The sequence below is a fragment of the Patella vulgata genome, chromosome 5 (assembly GCF_932274485.2).
Source record: "Patella vulgata chromosome 5, xgPatVulg1.2, whole genome shotgun sequence".
Lineage (NCBI taxonomy): Eukaryota > Metazoa > Mollusca > Gastropoda > Patellidae > Patella > Patella vulgata.
In genome coordinates this window covers 29,421,671-29,445,240 of record NC_065883.2, presented here as the reverse complement: position 1 = coordinate 29,445,240, position 23,570 = coordinate 29,421,671, and the positions used below count along the sequence as shown (strand labels likewise).

The following is a 23,570-nucleotide window of genomic DNA, read 5'->3' as shown; positions in this document are numbered from 1 at the left end:
GGTCGGATGGAAGGTAGGTCGGTCTGTTTTACTTCCGAATCCCGAATAACGTGCTGGATCTTTATTCGGGATTCGGGATTCGGCAATAAAACAGATGATTGCTGGAGAGGACTGCCCGATGCATTCCAACAAACCAGTCAACACCCTACTCGCTTAACAAACGGTCGTCTCCGTGCTAGTCGGCCACCCCACGTTCACTTATCCCGAATAATGAGCCTGCACCCTAATCTGGATTCGACAAAAAAACAGTGCAGGAGAGGACTGCCCAGTGCACGCCAATAAACCAGTCAGCACACTATTCGTTCTACTAACGGTCGTCTCCTTTCTAGTCGAGCACCCAACGTTCATTTATGTCTACGGTCGGAGGTAGCGAGGAAATGGTCGGATGGAGGGTAGGCTCTGTTTTACTGCCGAATCCCGAATCCAGAATAACATGCTGGCTCGCGGGATTTGCGAATGACGAATAACGAGCCAGCACGTTATTCCGGAATCTCGACAACTAGACAACCCAACATCACGCCATTTTTCGCTACATTACGACAATTTTAATGTCGTATTGTCGGATAAAACTGTCGTATTGTCAGGTTAAATGTCGGGTTGTCGTGATGACGGGTTAAATGTCGTGGGGTGAAGGTCGAAATCACGACATCACGACATCACGACATGATACCAGTCAGCGAATGCCAAACATACCATTCTAATGTATGGTTGATTTAATTTGTAAGTGAAAAAGAAAAAACTAAAACCAATCTTATAAAAACAAATATAAAGCATAAAGCAAGGGAAGTTATTCAAAAGTATTGTATAACTTGTTCACAGACTAGTAATCCTCTACCAATGAATTGATTCCAATTAATACATGCCATTCCTTGGCCTATAACTCTTTTTGCCCGATGATCTTAATCTTTATAACTGCAAAGAACCCATGATGTCAAAAAACATCTAATTAAAGGAGCTAAATCGCTAACATTTGGGACCTAGAAATTCACAAAAGTGGGTCGCAACGCATATAATACTGTAATATGAATGTATATAAACTGATTTACATTTAATGGTTTCCGTTTTTACTCCAATTTCAAATCAGTTATGTTCGGCGAAATAAGTCAGCAAATTTCTAGCGTCTAGTTATTCTAGTCTACAGAACTCCATTTGATTTGGTGCAATGTGTCTAGCCTCGTCCCCCGAGTCTCTCAATACAACTGGGGCTGAAGCGCATTATGGTACACGATTCGTGTACCAATGTTAAAAAAATTATTTTATCTTAAATATCGGATATCAGAAGCTCATAGTTTCCCGGTAAGTTTACATCATCAATGTTGATTTAAATTGACCAATAATTCGTGTTTTCGATGTCGAAGATTTTGGAGGATCTTGAGTTACGGACTTAGGTCCTTTAAAATATTTAAGGGTGTTGAATATCGCGATTTTTGCTAATTCATGCATGCTTACTTCGTTATCCTTTCGCCTCACCAAAAACCTAGTAGAAAATGTAAATTCAGACACTGTTCAATTTAACAACATTTGCCTCTACGCGTTTTATCCAAAATTTAAATGATTTCATGAAATAATTGACATGGAGTCGCACAATATTTTCATTTATTCTCATTCAGTTGTTCTTTTACAAGTCACATCATCTACATCATACATTAAAGATGCATTATGTAAGAGATAAATCTGTCTATTTTGAAGGATTTTAACTTGATTGAAACCCGATCGCCATTTGATAATTTAATGTAATAATTTATACGCGAGACTTTGTTTATTATCGCAGCATAGGAAATCGAGACTACGTTATTCTTATCCACATTTGAAACATTCGTAACTTAACTCAGAATGAACTTAATTTAACTGAATTTTCAATATATTCCTTTTTCATTTTCTATTTTTTTTTTCTATAGGTTTATAAATGGTTTATCAAGTGTTAGCAATAGTTCCTTGTTGTCGGTAGGAGTAAGTGAGTAAGACGCTGACTCACTAGTCTGTAGGTCGTAGATTCGGTCCCAGTATTTTCTAATTAGCAGGTTGTCGTGATATCATATAAAAAAAATAAGGACAGCAGAAAAGTTCATCGGATTTTTCCGGCGTGCTTCCATTTGTCAGTGGTGCAGGACAAAGGGTCCGGGCCGACAAGGACAGTGGTCTAGTCGTTCGGATGGGACGAAAAACCGAGGTCCCGTCCCGTGTACACATTGGTGTGCACGTAAATGTTCCTTCGGTTGTTGGAATTCGATATAAGGGTAGGTTGTAGCGCCATTGTCCGGGCAAAGTTTCCCCGATAGCACACTGTATGGCGTAAGCCCGTCTTCATTAGCCCAGTCAGAGCAGAACAGTAGGACGTTACACCCCATTTCATTTCATTTCATAAATTAAATTTATCCATAATTTTCTTTAAAAAAATTAGGAAATCATTTTAATTTTAGATTATTATAGCGCGTAGAATGTGCATTTATCATAACAAATCTTTCCTTGTCGTTCGTTCACTGTTTGCTCTACTTTGGGCGCTATTGTATATGTTCTTGTCGGTGATTACTAGGATTGTTTCTAAATATTTGCTTCAGATTAATATTTTCTAATTAGCCGGTTGTCATGATTTCTATAAAAAAAAATAAAGACAGCAGTAAAACTCGTTTCTACAAAATAAATTTAATTTAGATGTCAAGTTCATAATTTACGCCTTAATTAGTGGTATCCTTTGTTCGACTATTAGCAGGTTGTCATATAGGTATCGATAAATAAAAATAACAATAACAATCTAGGAATCTGATAATGAGCAGCGTTACCGGTATATAATTAATGTACAATATAATATTCCATATGTACCCCTCTATACAACCTTTTAATCATGAGCTGGACATTTATTAATACAATTACCGGTATGTAATTAGTGACCCTCTATGATATTTAATTAAAGAGCTAGGGAATTGAGGGTTCTTTATAAGGGCACCTATTTGGTTCAGGGGTCATTCTGTAATAGTTATTTGTACATCTCAGAGATTACTAGACATTATATTTTAAATACAGATTAAGCCTGTAAGGTAAGAAATACTTTCTTAAAATTGTTATCAAACTTGCCCTTTTATGTTTGGATCGATTTAATTTCGTTTTGCTTGCATGGGTTTGAGTATGATTTAAATATACCATTTTCATGTAAAGCGTTTAGCAATAAAATCCACTCTTTATAGATATATATTATTGTGTTCCGACATCGTTTTCCCTATCTTATCATCTGTATACCATTGGCAATCCGTAAAAGTCACGCTATCAAGGCATACTGCATGGTTTGGCGTTTGCCCGTTTTCATAAACCCGGTTGGTTGAGAAAAGTAAAATATTAAACCCGATTTCATTTGACTATTATGTTAAAATCAATTTTATATAACGAAAACAAATAAAGAAACCGGTGAATCAAAAGGGGTATATATACTTTTTTGTTTGACTGTCATTATTAATTTTTTACATTACACTCTATGTTATATTTGATTGAAATTTGGTACACTACTGTATATTGCCCGGGGGATTACGTGGCTAAATGGGTAAGACGCTGGCTCGCTAGCCTGGAGGTCGGGTGTTCGATCCCTGCATTGGCCGAGAAAGTTCATCCAGATTTTCCGGCACGGTTCCCCCTTGTCAGTGATGCAGGACGGAGGGCCTGACAAGGAAAGCTGTCTAGTCCTTCGGATGAGACGAAAAACCGAGGTCCCGTGTATATATTGGAATGCACGTAAAAGATCCCCCGGCAGTTGGAATTCGATATTAGAGTAGGCGATAGTGCCGCTGCCCGGGCAAAATTTCCCTCATAGCACACTGTATGGCGTATGCCCGTCTTCATTAGCCCAGTATAGGAGCAGAACAGTAGGACGTTAAACCCCATTTCATTTCATTTTGTATATTGCCGAGTTACAGATCAAGTTCACGTTTCGTGAGATTCCGTTAACTTTTGACCGAGTTGTGGCACTTATTAACTTGATTGTAGATGCAGTATAGTAGTGAATTTAAAAGGGTGAAGGCGTGACATTTTTATACGCCAATATTTTTATGTGGACGTATATTGTCGTTGCCCCTGTCCATCCGCCCATAATTTGTTTGTTGACACTCTACGGGTCACATTTGTTTAAATAAATAAAAACCAAATACTCCAGTAACACCAAAAAGCAAAGAGTCAGTGATATACCAAATTCAGACGATTTTCTAAACCATATTACTTCTGTTCGACATCGCTAACCGCCTTGTAGAAAACAATCCTGCAGATTATATTAAAGTAGAACTGAAGTTAACCCCAGACATGTTTTATTTAAAGATGCGTTATGCACGAGCTAAATCTGCATTTTGCGGGTATTTTGGGGGCCTTAAAGCGATAATTTCATATTTTAAAATTATATTTTTAAAATGTATTAAAATAAAGCCTTAAAATATATGGTATCTATAAACAGTCCTACCTTGTTAAAGAATAATCCTATTAATCCTATAATTCACTATTGCCAGTTGAGAAATTGGCAAAAATATCATTTTCAACTTCAAATTGAAACGTTTGAAGATAGCTATTCCATGGCGGGAATAGAAAAACAAGGGAAGTAATTGTGTTATTATTTCCGGGTTGGATGATTTTTAAGTGTGAGAATGATACCTTTGATCGTATAATAGTGAGTTGACAACATACTGAGCAACAGACATAGAAATAATTATGTTTTGACTTTCTTAGAAAATATGAAATTCTCGCTTTAAATATTACATAAAGTATTAATTAGACATTTATTCACATTAAAAGCCCGTACTAAACTCTCAAGATCATCGGGTGATTGTATTTTTGAACTGATTGAAAAACGATCGCCATTTAATGATTTAATTTGAAATGGAAAATCCAGAGTTTGTGTATATTGTAATAACAAGAGTAGCAATGAAAATCGCGTCTACGCTATTCTTCAGTCATAATTTCGCTCAGAATAAAGTAATTTGATTGAAATTTTCATTATATCCTATTTTCATTATCTATCAGCTCGTTATCTAAAAAAAATACATAATACATCTTGAATAAATTTACATTAAATGGAAAAATGACGAAAAACTAATGTACTTTATTTTAATTTTCTGAAGATAACAACGGTAGTAATGCAATTCGAGTCTATACGCTATTCTTCAGCCATAACTATGCTTGGAGTAATTTGACTGAAATTTTCAATATAGTCCCTTTTCATTATTTATTTTAAAACTATAATAACGAGAACTGTCAGCTATTTATCTAAATATTACTTAATGCATCTTTAATAAATTTACATTTAATGGAGTATAATGACGAAAAACTGATCAACTTTATTTTCATTATCTGGTGATGTACCAGTTTGTCGATATGTTGTCATCGATGAAATTAACAACTATATTAACTGTAGTCTCCCGAGTGTCAGATCATTATATATTAACCAATGCTTACAAGCTGATCAAAAGAATATAGTGTAAAGTCAAGTAACACTATCAATCGAGATGAAATAATTAACTCCCAGCTAAACCACTATGTCACATATCTGAGAATAAGTTAAGTCCCACAGGTCATTTCATATTTAAACATAACAAATATACAAAGAGTCTTTATGTCGACCGTAATTTGATGGCGTGTTATCAAACCCTATAGTACTTACACCATCGACTGGTTTACTTAACGAAATAAATTTATAAAATCGATTATTAATTATTGATATAACATATACCATAAAAGAAATCTGAAATAAATCAATAGTTTCTAACACCTTGGTAATATACACACAGATTATTATATATCTGTCTGTTGCTCGTTTGAAAGTCAATTAAATAAATAAATAAATAAATAAATAAATTATATGTATACGCCCTCTTGTCATCCGTATAAAACCATATCTGGACATTATCAGACGATAAACTGTGTATTATAGAATCAACACTGTTGGTAACGATTTTAGGGAGTAAATATGACGACAAATTGTGTCTATGTACAGGTGGATCTGATTGGCGGCGTTTCAAGCATTTTAAAATTTAATGAAAGTCTGTATGAAGTCGACAATGTGTCATATCCACATTGTAGTAATAACGTTGATTCATAAATAAATAAAGAAATAAAGAAATAAAAATGTTTAAAATGATCTGCCTGAATGAATTTAAAGTTACCGGTACATAGTTAATTGTATCTTAAATAGAAGAAAATGCTAACATACCAATATTTAAGAACGCCCTAAAGGATAAACCACACGACACTGCAATATCCGTGCTACTACACAAATGCATGGTGAATCGAAATAATGAATTCCACACGAAGGACAGCAAAGAAAACACAATTGATCATAAATTACATTTTTCTTAATAAAAATGATGATATTTTTGTCGATATGATAACTTTAGAAATCTACTTGTTGTACCAGTTTATGGTCAATTTAAAATCATAAATCTTGAAAGATGTTTTAACTGCCAAAATAATTATAATTCTTATTCACGACAGAAAAACATTATAGACATTAAAGACAATTTTCCGACGTTAAAATGTATTTAACCGGGCGTATTTTGTAGCCTATATGGATTTCAGCATGCAAACTTCACAATAGAAAGATTGTTTTAAAAAATAAAATCACTATCGCGTTTACATTTAATAAAATGAATATCTTATACTTTGATCTCAACTTTAATGTACCTGACATAAGGGAACAAAATGGATTTTATACATAATTATTACTTTATAAACTTTCATTCGACAAAGGAAAGTTTTGATAAACGAATCATTATTTAATTACAATTACTGACATCGAAAAAATACACACCTTCCCAATCTGCTCAATTTTTATGATATGGATCAAAACAGCAAAAGTGAAATACTAATTTGCAGTAAATAAATGACCCGTGACACGGGGAATCCCATTAAATGGTGACGCATGTCCCACAAATTGACATAAATAAAATTTAATGACCTATATAATAGACCAGGTGAAATGCGTACTGGATATTGGACAATACCTTGATAGAAAACATACTATTTGTATCCCAGTGATTTGCAATTTATCATAAATCCCGATCATAATAGAAAATGCAGTAGGATTGACATAAACTTAGCCATTAATACCAAATTAATACATTTAAAGAGCGAGACCGCTGTACCTTTTATGTTGCATTGTTGTGTTGTAAAGCTAGGTTTTTAAAAATGATATACCCAAGTGTCCAGTCAAACGTGTAAATATTGAAATATAGAGAAATACAAGAAACGTAATCTAAACAAGTATGGATTGTAAGGGCACAGACAAGGTAAATTTTCCAAGAGCTAATAACTTTTTCTAAAAAAAATAATACGATTGTACACCTTTAAATAAAGCAACACATGAACGTCTTTATGTAGAATTATATGGGTAATTTATATTCAATATATTTTTTTATTTGCTATACAATTAGTTCATGAATCGTATTATTATCCTGAACGTAAAATATTGTGTATAATATCAATATATAATAGGTTAATAGCAGCTCTATCTCATATACAATTACATTAACACAAATTTTATGGTTATTCGGTTTAATTTTATTTGTATCGACCGTTTCATCATCTGATGTTTTACATAGGTATTAAGTTATCATGGAGGTGTTCGCAAAGAAGATTTTAGCTGTTGGATGCTGAACATTACGGTATCCTCCAGATGGTTTAGAAATCGGACTTGCTCCCATGCTTCTAGAGTACAAATCGGGCTATCCTATATGTTTCGTAATCTATACTAATATTTGTGACGGTCGTTTTCAGTCTCTTCAGGGATGCCCCGAGGCTGAGATTTGGTGTATAGAGGTATAGCTCGGGCCGGGGAGTGGCATAGGGCTGGTGGCGTTGGGCTACCGCTTCCGGATTCGGAGTTATACTACTTTCAACCCGTGCAGCACCGGGTCATCCGCTAGTATTATAATAATACTAACTTCAAACCAAATCGAGTCAAGTTTTCTCTTGTGATTCGGTGTCTGTTTCTGGTCAGATCTGTACCTATTTGCCAATTTAAACTGTTCCTGCTCTAGATCTGTTTGAACACATCTTGTCCCATTTTAAACTGGAATAAAAAAAAGCTATAATTCGTTTTTGATACGAACGAAAGTAGATTAGAAGAAATTGCTGAATAATTAATAATCTTTTTCAAAATGTAAAATAAACATTTCTGTTAAAAAAATATCCGCGTGTTGCTCAGTTAGAAATATTGAAGTTTTCGTCCATTTTTTCACATAAGCTACAAATTACCCGAAGTGCATGCGTCGTGACAAGAAGTTTACAGCAATTCAATATGAAAGTGTTCAATACTTAAGATGTTTAGCGTAGGCATAACGTATTAATATTCCTATTTTTCGAAAGAATTTTACGGATATTTTCTGTATAAACAACAATTATTTTCGTTGCATTTCATACAGCACAAACGTAGCACAGACGAATTTAGATTTAAGTTTTCTGCAATATAAATCAGCATCACTGAAGTTAACAAATGTAAATTGTGTGAACAACCGCGTTTATTTTGAAAAATCCCCACTTAAAGGCAATGTACAATATATATATTATTACAACGAAAGCTTTTGAAACTTATTAAATTGTGGTAGGTGATATTCATATTATTCCATTAGGCTAAATAGATTTTTGTTGAGTACTTTTTTATGAGAACTAAAGCTACAAATATCAATGGCTAAAACACCAAACCACCCCACATTCAGTTTAAAAAATCTACACGCATTAATTCAAACAAAATTCTTTTACAATTTTACAAATACGAATTTTACTCCTATGATGAAATTTAAAGACTTATCTTAAGTAATATTCAACACCTTTTGCGAAATGCTCCATATATTCCTAAACATATTCCTATCTAAATTGAAAAATCTTTATTCCAATCAACAAAGAAATACGCAATTTTTTTTAGAATAGACGAATTAATCTGTATGAATTTCCTGCATCTTAATGACATGATTTTAGATTGCATGCAGGTTTCTTTCTTCATGAAAGCCCTGATATTAATACAGCCCCTGGAGGATGTGGTTGTATCCACTGCGCATGCTACTTACCAGTTAATTACCTGGTTTTATCGACTAATGGTTAATTTATTTGTTATTTGAATTCCACAGGGGATGATAACAGACTCTATTTTGCATCATTTTTCTAATTAGTAAAAGGGAAGGATTAATTACCAAGATTTTAAGATTTTTGTTCGTGAAACATTATCAGTTAGAATATGAACGTTTATCAGAATATTTAATGAATATGATAAGCGATAATCTAGAGAACGACATCGACTCTTGAAGGTTATCTAGATCTCCACTGTCTAAGAATCTCCCCATTTAGATATTCCTTTTAAAAAATTATACATTATTACGAAATATCAAGCAATTAAGTTGCTTATGAAATATTAACAAACTTGTCAAGGGTTTTTTGTTTAAATGTCGTGAAGGAGCTATATAAGGAAGGTGACACGTCATTAATAACATTAACCGTTTCCTCTTCTCGCCTAAGCCACCAACTTTACAGGAAACCTGTATTTTGAACACCAAAAAAGTTTTGGAGGAAACCAAGGTAAACGTTCTTGTTTTGTTTTTTTGGTTTTTTTTTTATATACGGTATATATTTAGCAAAGTTTGTATTGAAATATTGGATTAATTCGACGACGTGAAAGATTACTTCAGAAGAAAAGTTCTTAAGAAGTTTTCAAAGTTGTTTGCGCCAAATCTTAATGTCTTTCGTAATTTTAAAATTTGCGCCTTATTTTCATGTAAGGGAGATAACTCTAATTAACATGGACAAAGAATCTAATCCTACGGTTGCCAGTGCTCGTTAGAATGACATTTTCTTTTTCAAAAGAACTTTTTTATTACAGTAAAAATAAAACATAGAAAAGTGGTAATGGAACTCATTAATACTATTTCAATTTTATGATCTATATTTGATTTAGCATTTTATTATTATGATTTATTTGAATATTTTATCATTTTCATACCCAAATAATACCGATTGAAACATACCGTAGAAATAAAAAACCAAATGTCATTTAGAAAGTCAAATTATCACTTCCCATGTCTTTTTCCATGTCATTTATTACAGAGCAGTTTGATTTATTTGAGCACAAAGTTGTTGTTTTCTTCAAATAATATAGAATATGTGATAGCGAATATAACGGATAATGGACGAGGAAGTATATTGGAAACGAAAATCTTAATAAAATACATTTATTTCAAAGTCATAATGTATGCCACCAGAAACGAATTAAACGACAGATATAAATTTTTAAAATACCAGATATGCGAATAAGATTTTCTGTGAGAACCAAGAAAATCACATCTATAATATAACAGAAACCAACACAAATCAACCAACAAAGCAATAAATGAAAAAATCGAGTCTGTGAATAGGTAAAAAGATATTAGAGATAGCAATCTAGAATAAATTTTCCCCTTTTTATAAGCCTTTCAATGAATTTTGTCTCTCTTTTTCGAAAACATATAATATGTATTTTTTTTAAAATGTGTTTATTAGTGAGTTAAACACCACGGAATTATATTGAGAATATTGCCATAATAATTTATTAAGATTTTTTTAGTGTTTGTTTTACTTTTACTACGATTCCATTGCACAACGTAAGATATGCTAAAAGGGAGATAACTTGATTTGTAATGGAGGCAGACCACCATTAATTTTCCATATCTCGGCTATTTTTAGATATATTTTTCTCCCCCCTTTCCTGCCATTTTGCATGCTTATCTGTATTGACTTTTTGGTGTAGAATTGATGAAGAGGCATTGAATTTCTATTTTATGCCTGGTTTGGTGGCAGATTGAGACTTTTAAGGCGGAAGACTACAAGGAGTAAAGAGGCTTTGTTTTGTCTTTGCACTAACACGGACATGATATTCTGACCCTAGTCTGCTATGAATTTCAGTGAATTGAAATTTTGGTGGTCAACCTCATACAAATTTAGTACTCTGATGATCCCATGATGTCATACTTGCTGTGTTGTAAAGCGAAGTTTAGGGAATGGGCTATAGCATGTAGAACACCACTGATTTAACATTGGAGTCAATGGAGAAATTAATGGTGGTCTGTCTCCTAATGCAGTAGCACTAAACGGTCCTTTTCTTTTATCCTGGTTATTTTATATTGTTCTATCGGTATGTCCCCACCCACCCCAAGAAGTATTATATAATATATAGATATCTGTTATGTCGGCTGTAAACTATGGAATCACATGCCAAAGAATTTGGTTTATCTTTTTAGGTAATTCCCAAGTAAATTATTATGGCAGGTTTGATGTAAAAGTCAAACAGCGAATATATAACTTATTAAGGCCAGTTGTATAATACCGTTGTGGACGAATAAACCGGATTTATTTTACAATCCCAAATATTTATGTTTCAATAATTTTTAGAAGATCACTTATCATTCCTTTTACATTAATTTAATTACCCACCGCGATGCTTTAACTGAAGAAAATAATTAAAACTGATTAAACCCTGTTTAAAATGTGAAAATAAAGAAATGATGAGCAGCGAATGTCGTGCTTAGTAAATTTACTTACATTACTTTGCTATTTGTCATTCATTGACTTTGACATATTTTAAGAAAACCATCCATCATTTTTTAAATAGCTACACTTAATCTGGCACTCTTTCAACTCTCTGAAAATACTCTAACACGGTTTCTCAAACATGAACTACAACCCAAAATAAAAATTAAAGGTATTCGTGACAAGGACTATAGTGGAACCCACGCCCTTATATAAATTAATGCCTATTTCTTTTTGTTTCAGGCGTGATCCCTAGAAATGCGGTTAATAGAACCGGCCTGGGTATGTTTATTATCAATATGGTTCATAACAGTTTATTGTGACGACCAACTAAGTCTAGATCTAGGTGAGAAATTTATTCAAAACAAATTGCCAATAATGCATGTTCGTTTCACGAAAACACCAGTTAAATTATCTAATTGATGGCTATATGGATATGGATTCATTACAATTTCAAATTTATTTTGTTTGATATTATTGCGGTTACGTTACTTTTTCCTTGTGTTTAATAAATCTATTTTGAAATAAAATGAACAGACTTTAATTAAACAATTAACATTTAAAATTTTACTTTTATATTTATTTAAAAAATATTTATTTAAAATTTCAGTTTTATATTTATTTAAAAAATCACTTTTATATTTATTTAAAAAAACACTTTTATATCTATTTAAAAAATCACCTTTATATTTCTTTAATTTATGAATTTACTTTCATATTTCTTTATAAATTTACTTTTATATTTCTTTATAAATTTACTTTATATTTCTTTTACTTTTTTAAAATTTTACTTATACATTTACTTTTATATTTATCTATAAACTTACTTTTATATGTATCTATAAATTTATTTTTATATTTATCCATAGATTCACTTTTATTTTTATTTATAAATACTTACATATATATTTACTTACATATTTATTTTTAAATTTACATTTAGAACAACAAAATATTGATAAATTCATTTATATGTTATTTATTAAATTTTTTTAATAAAAATTCACTGAAATATACGTTCTAAAATTGACATTAGAATACATTAATATAAATTCGACTTCGTTTTAAATTCATCTAAAACTATAGCTTCACATTTAAAAATATATAAACAATCACTTGGAGACACGAATTGATAAATGATTTTGAAATAATGTATTATTATGTTAATTATAAAATATAAGTTTTGATGTATCGATAAACTTCACTTTAAATAACTGATATAAGCTTACCTATCATCACAAACGTTGTTAGTATCTTTAAAATACAAATATTTACGGAAATATATTATGTAAATATATTATGTAAATTGGCCTCAAAACCCTTTGTATTTGATGTTATACAGTCGCTGCCGGAAGTGATGTAGTAGATGGAAATTATACCCTAGATAGCTGTAGAAGTATCAACTGCACCAGTTACAACGTAACCGAGTTTCATGTTAACATCGAATGGTCAACAGTCACTGTTTATCAACCATTTAGCGTTTTGGCTGCAGGTAAGACTTTTCGCAAATTAACTAAATATACACGTATACCTCAACCGTTGCTTACAGCCACATAAGGTCACCGAAATGATTCACATTTTCGACAGAAACAAATGTAGTTAACAAAAATACAACAATTATCATTTTCTGGAAAAGGAAAATAAAGAAATAAAAAAAAAACAACCCTTAATAGTAGAATGTTTAACCATGTATCACTGCCTTTCACTCATTTAGATATCCCTTTATAGCTACAGGTTTCGAATGTCCCCATAACGATACGTTTGTTACACCGAATGATTGTATATTTTAAAACAAAACAATAACAAAATGTTCTCTAATAGTATCTGTTATATCCAGGTTGTATATGTTATCAGTGGCTAAGCCTGGTTGTAGCGAGTTCAATTCCGGTGTTTACCGAGAAAGTTCATCTGGATTTTCCTGTGTGGTTTCCCCTTGCCAGTAGTGTAGGACGAAGGATCCTGACAAGGATAGCTGTCTAGTCGTTCGGATGGAACGGAAAACCGAGACCCCGTGTACTAATTGGCGTGCCCGCTGTCCGGGCAAAATTCCCCTCATAGCACACTGTATATAGCGTATGCCCGTCTTGATTACCCCGGTCAAAGCAGAACAGTAGGACGTTAAACCCCATTTCATTTCATTTCATTTATCAGTTAAAGGAACCAAGGCTACCCTTTTCTTGAACACTCCTCTTCCCCTGCAAAGACAATCGTAGTAATTAACTGCACGTCAGTCGCATAACCAGTGCATGGGATTGCTGGTGAGACGTAAAACCCTATCCCATCCCATTTCAACTTCGAAAATGTTTGTTATTCAAGAGACAAAGCGAACGTCAATAACAATCTTTCATATCTAATTGTCGTAATTGACCATGTAAACATAGTTCACAATATATTGCATGTATACAATTATATAAAACCGTGTTTACGTGTAAATGGTTGTATTGTTCTGTAGGTTTATGATTTGTGGTATATATTTTCAATCCAGCGATTGTTTTAAATACCGCGCATTGTTATACATTTATGGGTTGCTAAACCATTGGTAATCTATCACAAAGGGTCCTTAAAGTATAAGTTAAAGGGGCCCATTTTAAGACTTCAAGTTTCAAGGTAAAAGTCTTTTATTTATAATATAAAACACAAATTTATATTGAAAACAATAACTGGGTTTATTTCACACTACGTTTCAACCCAGTGATTGTTTTCCATATAAATTTGTGTTTTATAACATATGTTCATTTAATGTTCATTTACTAAATGCCGTATAAGGATTTCTTTTATTTATACACATATTTTCCTCCGATTTATATTGACCACAGTATCATATTCAATCAGTCAATTTCCATTTCTATCAAATGTAAACTAATTTAATAACTTGTATTGTTTAAGCTTCAAGACTTCACAATACATCTGACATACTCATCATAGCTGACGATAATGATTATCTCAGGCATAAAGGGCAACGACTCCGCATACCCGAATCCCCAATTGTTCGATTTCCATGGCAACGAAACACCGACATGTGGCGGATCGAGAAAGGCTTGAAACCAATATCTGAAATTACTCCAGAAGACCAACTAGGCATGTCATTAGAGATGTCCAGAATTGACCAGTTCGAGTTTTGTGAGAGTGAAACGGTTATGTCGAGAGCAGAGAGGGACATGCTTGTTAAGATTGTGACTAACATGGGATGGAAGAAATTAGTTATAATTTGTGATCAATCCACAGGTAAGATTATTGCTGAATACTAGCAAATATGTTTTAATTCAAAAATTATTAGTAAGGTGTTACTCAAAAAAAGATTATGTTTTTTGTTCTGAGAATTTAATAAGCCCCAGAAATAATATATAGAAAGATGCGATTGCGAACAATGTTAACATGTTTTACTGCATTACAAAGTTCAGTGTCAATAAACCAACATCAAATTATTCATATATTTTATACATCCTCGAAAATTTTCATACATTTCATACTCCTGGATAATTTTCTTCGACAGAATTTGAAACGATGGAATTATCAACAGAATTATCCGTTCGTGGCATCACCGTGACTATTCTGGCTATCAACGAGACAACCTCTAGTTACGCCTCCTATCCAGGATTAAAGGCCACCTATGATTTGGTTGGTGATGAAGAAATGGATGTAGTATTGCTTTGTTCACTTGGTTGTGTAAAAACTATTCTAAATGAGGTAAGGAAGTATGTAAAGGGTGAGAGGTGGACGGGGAGGTAGTCCTAGGCCATCGGAACAACTGGTTTCCTTGGGCCTCCATCGCCGTAAAGAATATTATGACATGACGAGAAAACGAAACGAGCTTGACAAATATTTCCCTCACCCAATTCAAAGGTCATTTTTCTCCTCGGATTTAGGCCATTATAAATTGTCAGTGGATGCGAAGATGGTTTGTTTATTTTGAAAAAATAAATGTCATTTTCGTTCCAATCTACACGAATAAGAGTAATTTAATTAATATCCAGGATAATTTCACAGCAGAACAGGTGTAGACCAAAATAAGAACAATGGTATGAGAGGGGGAGAAAAATGGGGTTTAACGTCAACTCGACACAAACTATGTCAATTCGGGACTAACACATGGTTCAATTTTATTTCAATATTTCGCTTGCGCATAGGAGTATTTAGCAGTGGGGGGAAACCGGAGGACCTAAAGTAAACCCACGAGGCTAGACAGGCGACCCTACTCCTTGTCACGTACAACCGGGGAATCGAAACCACGCCAGTTGACTCAATGACAGACTGTATGATACAGTGCGCACGTGCTAACCATTCGGCCATCCAACCCTTCTACAATGATATGGCATACCCTGAATAGATATTAACATTCTGTAGTCCGATTATAAGCATCAACTTATAATTGAGTAATGACACTTGACTTGTTCTATAGTTTTTATATTTACATTGCAGGCGAATATATTCGATGTTGAGCAAAAAAATCTAACCGCTATTCGTCATTCGTCACGCTGGTTGGTAGCACATTATGGTTATGATCAGAATTATTTAGAGAAATCTGGTATAACTCTGGATAATGTAGCTGTCTTAATTGGACCGAGTTATCACGACTGTTATCCTACTAATATTAAAAAGGTAAGTCAATATCTATCGATATCATACACACGCGCGATATATATAAAAGAAATAATAATAAAACAATAAAATAATTCTGAAAAAACAATTCTGAAAAAATAAGATGATTATGAAAATAATTATGAAAAGAAATATAAAATGATTATGAAAAAAATATAGAATAATTATTTTAAAAAATATGAAATAATTATTTAAAAAAATATGAAATAATTATTTTAAAAAATATAAAAGAAAAAAAATTACGAAAAAAAAATAATATATATATATTATAAAATAAATATTCTTAAAATAATACTAAAAAATATTCTTAAAATAATTATAAAAAATAATCTTAAAATAATTAGAAACAATATTCTTAAAATAATTATAAAAAAAATAATCTTGGAATAGTTATAAAAAATATTCTTAAAATAATTATAAAAAATAAATATTCTTAAAATAATTATAAAAAATAAATATTCTTAAAATAATTATAAAAAATAAATATTCTTAAAATAATTATAAAAAATAAATATTCTTAAAATAATTATAAAAAATAAATATTCTTAAAATAATTATAAAAAATAAATATTCTTAAAATAATTATAAAAATAAATATTCTTAAAATAATTATAAAAAAAAAATATTCTTAAAATAATTATGAAAATATTATTCTTAAAATAATTATGAAAATATTATTCTTAAAATAATTATGAAAAAATTATTCTTAAAATAATTATAAAAAAATATAAAATAAAATATTTAAAAGAAAAAAAAAAATGATCAAAAATGTAACATAATTGTGCTCTATATTGAACTTGTCGTAGATTACAATTTTTTTAAATTTCACTTATCAAAAACAAATTCGTGTCACTATGTTTTCAGGTACTGCCTCAAGTTGTACAAGCTGCCTTACGTAAAGTTGATAGTGAACCAAATTATAGTGGCGACGTTACTGTAGATGGTTACGTCAAATCGGAAATAAAATCGGTAAGTACCAGTATGGAAGACCAAACAGCTCTTTATTCAGTGTTCTTAGTTCTTTATTCATAGTCCTTAATCCTAATTTTTTTCATTTGTTGTCGAATTTCGACATTTGTACACTAAAATTAACATTTGTATCTTAAAATCAATATTTGTTTTACAAATCAGACATTTGAGATATCAGATTTGTAAAATTGTATATAAAATTTATTTTAGTAAATAAAAAAAAAATAAAAAAAAATAGCCTACATTTACATTTCATCAGAGAAATACAACGAAAAACAAATATTGAACAACAAATCTTTCAAAACATTTCTCCAAAAACATTTCTCCACAAACAATTCTCGAAATTCATCGAATCGGATCATTATGACGAAATGAGCGAAAATCAACCTAGCAGACAATAAGTCATCATACAATAATGGGGTATCGGGCAAGCAATTTGGTCTTCCATATACCAGTCCCATTTATCTGTGAATAACATCTTCTTAGGATTTTGTAAATGTTACTGTAACGATAGACTTTTACACCGTTTTGACATGGTGACCACGGCATTCCATTTCAGACATGTTCGTACATTTAATAAAATGTGATGTACTTTATCATAGACAAACTATTACTTTTACGACATTGACCAAGTGTAACTCGGGATCTTCAGTCAGATATTTTAGTCTTGAGAATCACGTCTATTTTGGGGGTTTTACTATTTGAATTCCGGTTATCGGACGTCCACTTTTTTTGGAATACATATAGAAAGAATCTAATTAATTCAGGTCGGTTGGGGAGGCCGGAAATACCAACGCGCCGAGTTAGACTCTTCATCTGTTAGGATAAGAAAATAGATTAGGGATCGGTTGGGGAGGCCTGTAATACCAACGCGCCGAGTTAGACTCTTCATCTGTTAGGATAAGGAAATAGATTACGGATCGGTTGGGGAGGCCTGTAATACCAACGCGCCGAGTTAGACACTTCAAGTGTTCGGATAAGGTAAAAGATTAGGGGCATGTAACATTGAACCTGAATCCCAGATAGGACATTTTTTCCACAAATAACAGGTCAGGAAATACACCCCATTTTAGTCTCCACAAATCCCAATGAATCGTCCTCCTTGTTTTATTTAGTTCTAAAATTATTTCACATTTTATTTACACAGATCTTAGAGAACCCTACGATAAAGACCAATCCACGTTTGGCTACGTTAATATGGAAAGAAGGTGGAAGACGTCAATTAGATAACGTTGATATAGATGTTGATGGGAAGGGTAATATATTTCCTAATACAGATTTTGGCTTCAATCAACGAGTATTTTACGTTGCTACTCTTGAGGTAAGTTTATGTTAAACTGGTATTTAATATCATAAGTGAAAAGTGTTGCTCAAATCGGATATTTGTTTTTGTCATGGACGACACAGAGTGTGCTGACTATAATACTTTTCATTTTATTTGAAAGTCGTCATTTTTCATTGCACTTTTATATAACGAATTAAAACAACATACTTTTATAAAAAATATCACAGAGACAAACCTCAAAATTGGTGAAATGGTGTTTTTGTTTTTAATCTGAAGAAAAAAAAATATTTTGCAATTTTTGTAATTTTATGAACACAGTTAATAATACAATTTAAACTAATTTATTTTTAGTATTCGCCTTTTGTAATAAAGAAAGTTACGAACGGCACTGCTGTATATACTGGTTTATGCATGGATTTGTTGTGGGAGCTTGCCATCAGCCTTAATTTTAGGTAAGTTTTTACAAGTTGTTCAAGGTTATAATCGCGCACTAAACGTTCTATTTATTACTATGCGGGTGTCATTTACTCCAATTGCAAACCACGGAATCGACGCTAAACCCCCTCATAATATTATATGACAATATGCTATTATTCAGTTGTTTTTCATTTTGCTAACGGTCTTTTAGATTGGACACAACTAACACGCTAGTCATGTAAGGCGGCATGTGTAAATAATTATAACGTTTGTTAGTGTTCAGATGGTCTCCAAATATGAACTAACATAACGAGACATTACAATTCTTAAACATAGAAAAACGTAATTATATAACGATACATTTTACCTCTCACTCAAAAAGTGAATGTATCTAATTTTGAATTTCATATTCAAAATAACATAACGATACATTATAATTCTCTCCCAAAAAAATAAATGTAATTAATTTCAAATAAGATCATATTCAAAACAACACGAGACATTATAGTTCTCTTTCAAAAGGTAAATGTAGTTACTATGGAATACTGTGATATTCAGAATAACATAACCAGAAATTATAATGCTCACTCAAAAAATAATTGTAATTAATTTAAAATAAAACCATATTCAAAATAACATTATCAAATCGGAAATCCAAAGACGTAATTAGAGCAAAGTGATTTTGACAAGCCTTCGCCAAATACGTTTGAAACCATTAAAACTTTTACCTGTCAAAATATTTACATGATCTGATCGACATGTCTTATATTTTGTATGTAATTTAATTTGAATATTCCCAATGATAGAATCACGACAAATCAAATGCTGTTTTATATTAACCTATGAACCTATGAAAATCTCATCAGCTGTTCGTATCTTATTTTTTTGTATTCTTATTTAGTTATGTTATGGTGGAACCACCGGATGGAGAATGGGGAAGAGTTAATGATGGCAAATGGACGGGTTTGATTGGTCAAGTAGCATATCAGGTAAAAAAATCAACACATATTTATGCGAATTTAAACTTCACCTAATATGATATTTGTTAACTACTTATACGGTTGCTAATTATACGGTCTCCCTTTCATTTAAACAATGCTGAATTATCTAACTACCAAACACAAATCATTTGCTTTTTTATTTTACAGGAAGCGGATATGATCTTAGCAGCTGTAACAGTTTCTAACGAGAGAGAAGCTGTCATGGACTTTACATTTCCCTATTACTTCGGTTATTCGGTCGTGTTTTTCCGTAAACCGGATCCCAATGCTGATAAATGGTACACCCTGCTGGCTCCATTTACCTGGCAGGTGTTATTGTGTATATTCTGTGCTGTTATATTCGTGGGCTTCCTACTGTATGGGATAGAACGATTCAACCCATTTTACGAAAAGATGTATCCTAAACGAAAACACGTTGGTTTACAAAGCACCATGTGGTATTTATATGGCGCTTTATTGTCTCACGGTGAGTTATTTTTTCTTTTGTTCATTTATTTAAGAAAAAGTGTGTACTACTATGTACTCCTATAGTTTTCTTCTTTACAATCAAGTACAAAGCATTAAGTTTGCAATCTGATTTGCGTATTGCAACTAAAAGCAGATATTATCGCAGCAATGGTACTTGACAATCGAGGTTATTAGCGCTATTTCTTGTGAACTTCAAGCATTCATAACTTCGCTCAGAATAAAGTAATTTGACTGAAAATTTCAATATATTCATTTTTATTATCTATTTCTAAACTGTTATAGCAAGAACGATCAGATCTTTATTTATATCGTACATAATGCATCTTTAAGTATATTCTTCATATTGGTAAAGTTATAAATGTAACCAGATTAATATGAAGTTGTTTATTGTCGGTTTTTAAGGTGGTAATGCCATGCCGGAAGCTGCAGCAGGACGACTAGTTATCTCCACCTGGTGGTTGTTTTGTATGATCTGTGCCGCCACCTATAGTGGAAATCTTATTGCTTTCTTGACTGTCACAACGAAAGAAGTCCCCTTTAGTACCTTGGCTGAGATGGTAGCTAATGACGAATATACCTGGGGGTATTTACAAGGCAGCTTCTTGGAAACATTATTCAAGGTAAACACAGATATTAAAACAAACAATATCTGGTGAATTATAAATGAAATGAAATGAGGTTTACCGTCCTACTGTCTGCTGAATTACAAATTCCCAAATTCATGGATATATAAGTGTCTGGATTGTCATGACTCATGTATATATGGCATACTGCACACAGCGATCCATCTAATTCATCCTCGAGAATACATCACTGCCCTAAATGACGTCCATTTAAAACGCTCACGTGATCATTTTGGGGCGGGACTTATCGACTGATACTGCCAATGACGTATATATATAGTGCTTTTTATACGCGAAGCACGTGGTTTATGTAAACAAATATGTCAAGTCGACTTCTGCTACTCCGGTAAAAACGATATCTAATATGTGCCAATGAATGGGTAATACTGCAATACAGTCTTCATCATTGTAAACTGCCGTTAGAGTTTCAAACTGTTTATCTTTCAAAACAAGGTTAGATACTCCTAAATTTGTCTTCGCAAACAAAGCCGCTTCTGTGAACCTATCTTTCATGGGCGCTGCCATATTGAATACTTAGTGTACTATTTCATGCTTCGACTCTCATCCGTTTGACATCTTTCATACACACAACGGCTAAATAAACATATTAAATTTCATTCAATATGAAAATAAAAGAGAAATAAACACTTCTAAAATTTTCTAAACGCATACTCAGTGTTACGGACTAAAATCGTCGATGTAGGAATTAAAATGTCGGTTAATTAGGTTAGGGCCTGTTCTCAAGTCACTAACACAACTGAACAATTAAATGGGTTACACAACCTCGATCGTTTCCGAAAGCTCAGTATTTTTGGAATAGGGATTATTCCTGTTTTGACTTGATTTGCCTAAATAAAAACACTTTTATTAACGGACAGTCCGGGGCCCTGTAAATACTGGGACTGCTGCATTAAGCATTTTACATTACGTTGAAAAATGATAATGATGGTATGCTTGTTTTTTCCACCTATTGTTCATTGGGGTATCACTCCTGTAAGCAAATAACTGGAAGTGCCTTGTTACATTCAGAATGATACATGTAAAGGGATATTACTAAGTTTTTGTATCTTGCTTCTTTTCTAGAACTCTAACTTACCAACATATCAGAACGTGTGGGAAGGAATAAAAAGATTCAGTGAAAACAACCCAAATCATCTTCACCCAAGTATTGATGCACATTTCGATCGAATGATGTCCAGCAAGTACGCTGTAATCGATGATGGGTCTTCGATCTTTTCCTGGTCGGAACATCAGTGCGATATAGAAATACTCAATGAACGGTTCTTCCCTAATCACTATGCCCTTGGTCTTCCAAATCACTCGCCTTTCACCAACCTCATCTCAAACCAGTAAGTATTGTTTAATATAGTTTATTTACATCAAACCCATCTCAAACCAGTTAGTAATGTTTAGTAAAATTTATTAACACTCTAGTGAAGCATATTACGTGTTGAATATTTACCGTTATGTACAACGACTCATCGTTTTTTGACCACTTCCGTGTTTTCGGTTATACACTAGTCTTAGATTCCAAGTATTTGACCCCTGTGGCTCTACGGTGAGCAAATCGGGGCTAACCAGTACTCAAACCGTGAACGACTGCGACCTAGTTTGTGGACCGAGGAAGTCCTGGGAGAACTTAGGAAAGCCGTGGCCAATATCGGGAATATGTGAATCGAATGCACTCCTTTTGTGAAATCAAATGCGTAAATATCCCTGGCACAATCTATTCGTATCAGTGTTCAAATCAAAGTACTTGTGGTACCTGGTGTTCATGTGACTTTGACTATCATTTTTGTAGCCGTGTATACATATCCCCCCCCCCCAGCAACTTAGTTATATGTTAAACGTTAAATGTTTTTATTCTTTAGGATGATAAAGATCTATGAAAGTGGACTTTTACAAGTTTGGCAGCAGAACTGGTGGCCCAAAACAAAGTTTTGTAAGGGATCCTTGACTGCAGAAACTGAAGCCATTGATCTGCTGTCCTTACAGAGTGCTTTCTATGTCCTATGTATTGGGTTGTTTCTAGCTTTCGTTACTCTGGGCATTGAGTTCGTCAGAAGATGCATTATGAAGAATCAAAAACCTACACATCTTGGAGAAGGCGAAAAGCAACATTAAGGCTATACAAAACATTTAGTTTCCCAAACATTCATTACAAAAAATCTGATACGGGAGGGAAGAATCTTTTTTGTTTGTATATTTTTATATTGTGAAATGATGTCCACTTTCATGCTTACCAATCTTCATAATACATAACATACTTTCAATAACTAATTGTCTCTCTAACGATTTTGTTTTTCAAATGTGAATGATGCTTAAACCATCTCCCATTATCAAACAATAATATTAGTCATTTCTTTCTCCATAACTACATGTAGAATGTACTTAAAAGATCTTTAAAATTCAGAAGACGAATGGATAGTTGCTACATCCTGACAATGCTATCAAGTGTCATTTATGACTGTCAATACCATTTATCAGGTTTGTGCACTTTCACCGGAAATGTTTTATAGAGTTACCCCAAACTCCCTTCAACGGGAAGTAGGGCCTGGTAGCTGTTATGTACCATGGCGGATGGCGTATAAGGAAGCAGAGTATACTAACACTTAACGAATAAAACAAATCAGCTATTATTTTTGCTCAAGTATTTTTGTAAATAGTATTTTATATTTGGTGTTTGGGACG

The 23,570-nt window shown here is 32.6% G+C and overlaps 2 protein-coding genes across 2 annotated transcripts; both read left to right on the top strand.

The window, feature by feature from the left end:
- The first annotated feature begins 11,775 nt into the window (after positions 1–11,775).
- LOC126820491 (uncharacterized) lies at positions 11,776–19,821 on the top strand. Its single transcript, XM_050548501.2, has 9 exons — positions 11,776–11,863; positions 12,860–13,009; positions 14,404–14,742; positions 15,011–15,204; positions 15,937–16,116; positions 16,981–17,085; positions 18,233–18,406; positions 18,722–18,822; positions 19,689–19,821. The coding sequence occupies exons 1-9, from the start codon at positions 11,776–11,778 to the stop codon at positions 19,819–19,821; spliced, it is 1,464 nt and encodes a 487-aa protein (XP_050404458.2).
- A 158-nt stretch (positions 19,822–19,979) lies between these two features.
- On the top strand, positions 19,980–23,392 carry LOC130012986 (glutamate receptor ionotropic, kainate 2-like). The gene is made up of 4 exons (XM_056101268.1): positions 19,980–20,254; positions 20,659–20,876; positions 21,963–22,228; positions 22,751–23,392. Exons 1-4 carry the CDS (start codon positions 19,990–19,992, stop codon positions 23,001–23,003), a joined length of 1,002 nt encoding a protein of 333 aa, XP_055957243.1. The 5' UTR covers positions 19,980–19,989; the 3' UTR covers positions 23,004–23,392.
- The last annotated feature ends 178 nt before the right edge of the window (positions 23,393–23,570 follow it).

Coding starts and splice junctions, on each gene's coding strand:
- LOC126820491 (XM_050548501.2), top strand. CDS start 11,776: ATGCGGTTAATAGAACCGGCCTGGGTATGTTTATTATCAATATGGTTC. Junction 13,010..14,403: donor ATTTAGCGTTTTGGCTGCAG/GTAAGACTTTTC, acceptor GTATTGTTTAAG/CTTCAAGACTTCACAATACA. Junction 15,205..15,936: donor TAAAAACTATTCTAAATGAG/GTAAGGAAGTAT, acceptor TTTACATTGCAG/GCGAATATATTCGATGTTGA.
- LOC130012986 (XM_056101268.1), top strand. CDS start 19,990: ATGGACTTTACATTTCCCTATTACTTCGGTTATTCGGTCGTGTTTTTC. Junction 20,255..20,658: donor TGGCGCTTTATTGTCTCACG/GTGAGTTATTTT, acceptor TCGGTTTTTAAG/GTGGTAATGCCATGCCGGAA. Junction 22,229..22,750: donor ACCAACCTCATCTCAAACCA/GTAAGTATTGTT, acceptor TTTATTCTTTAG/GATGATAAAGATCTATGAAA.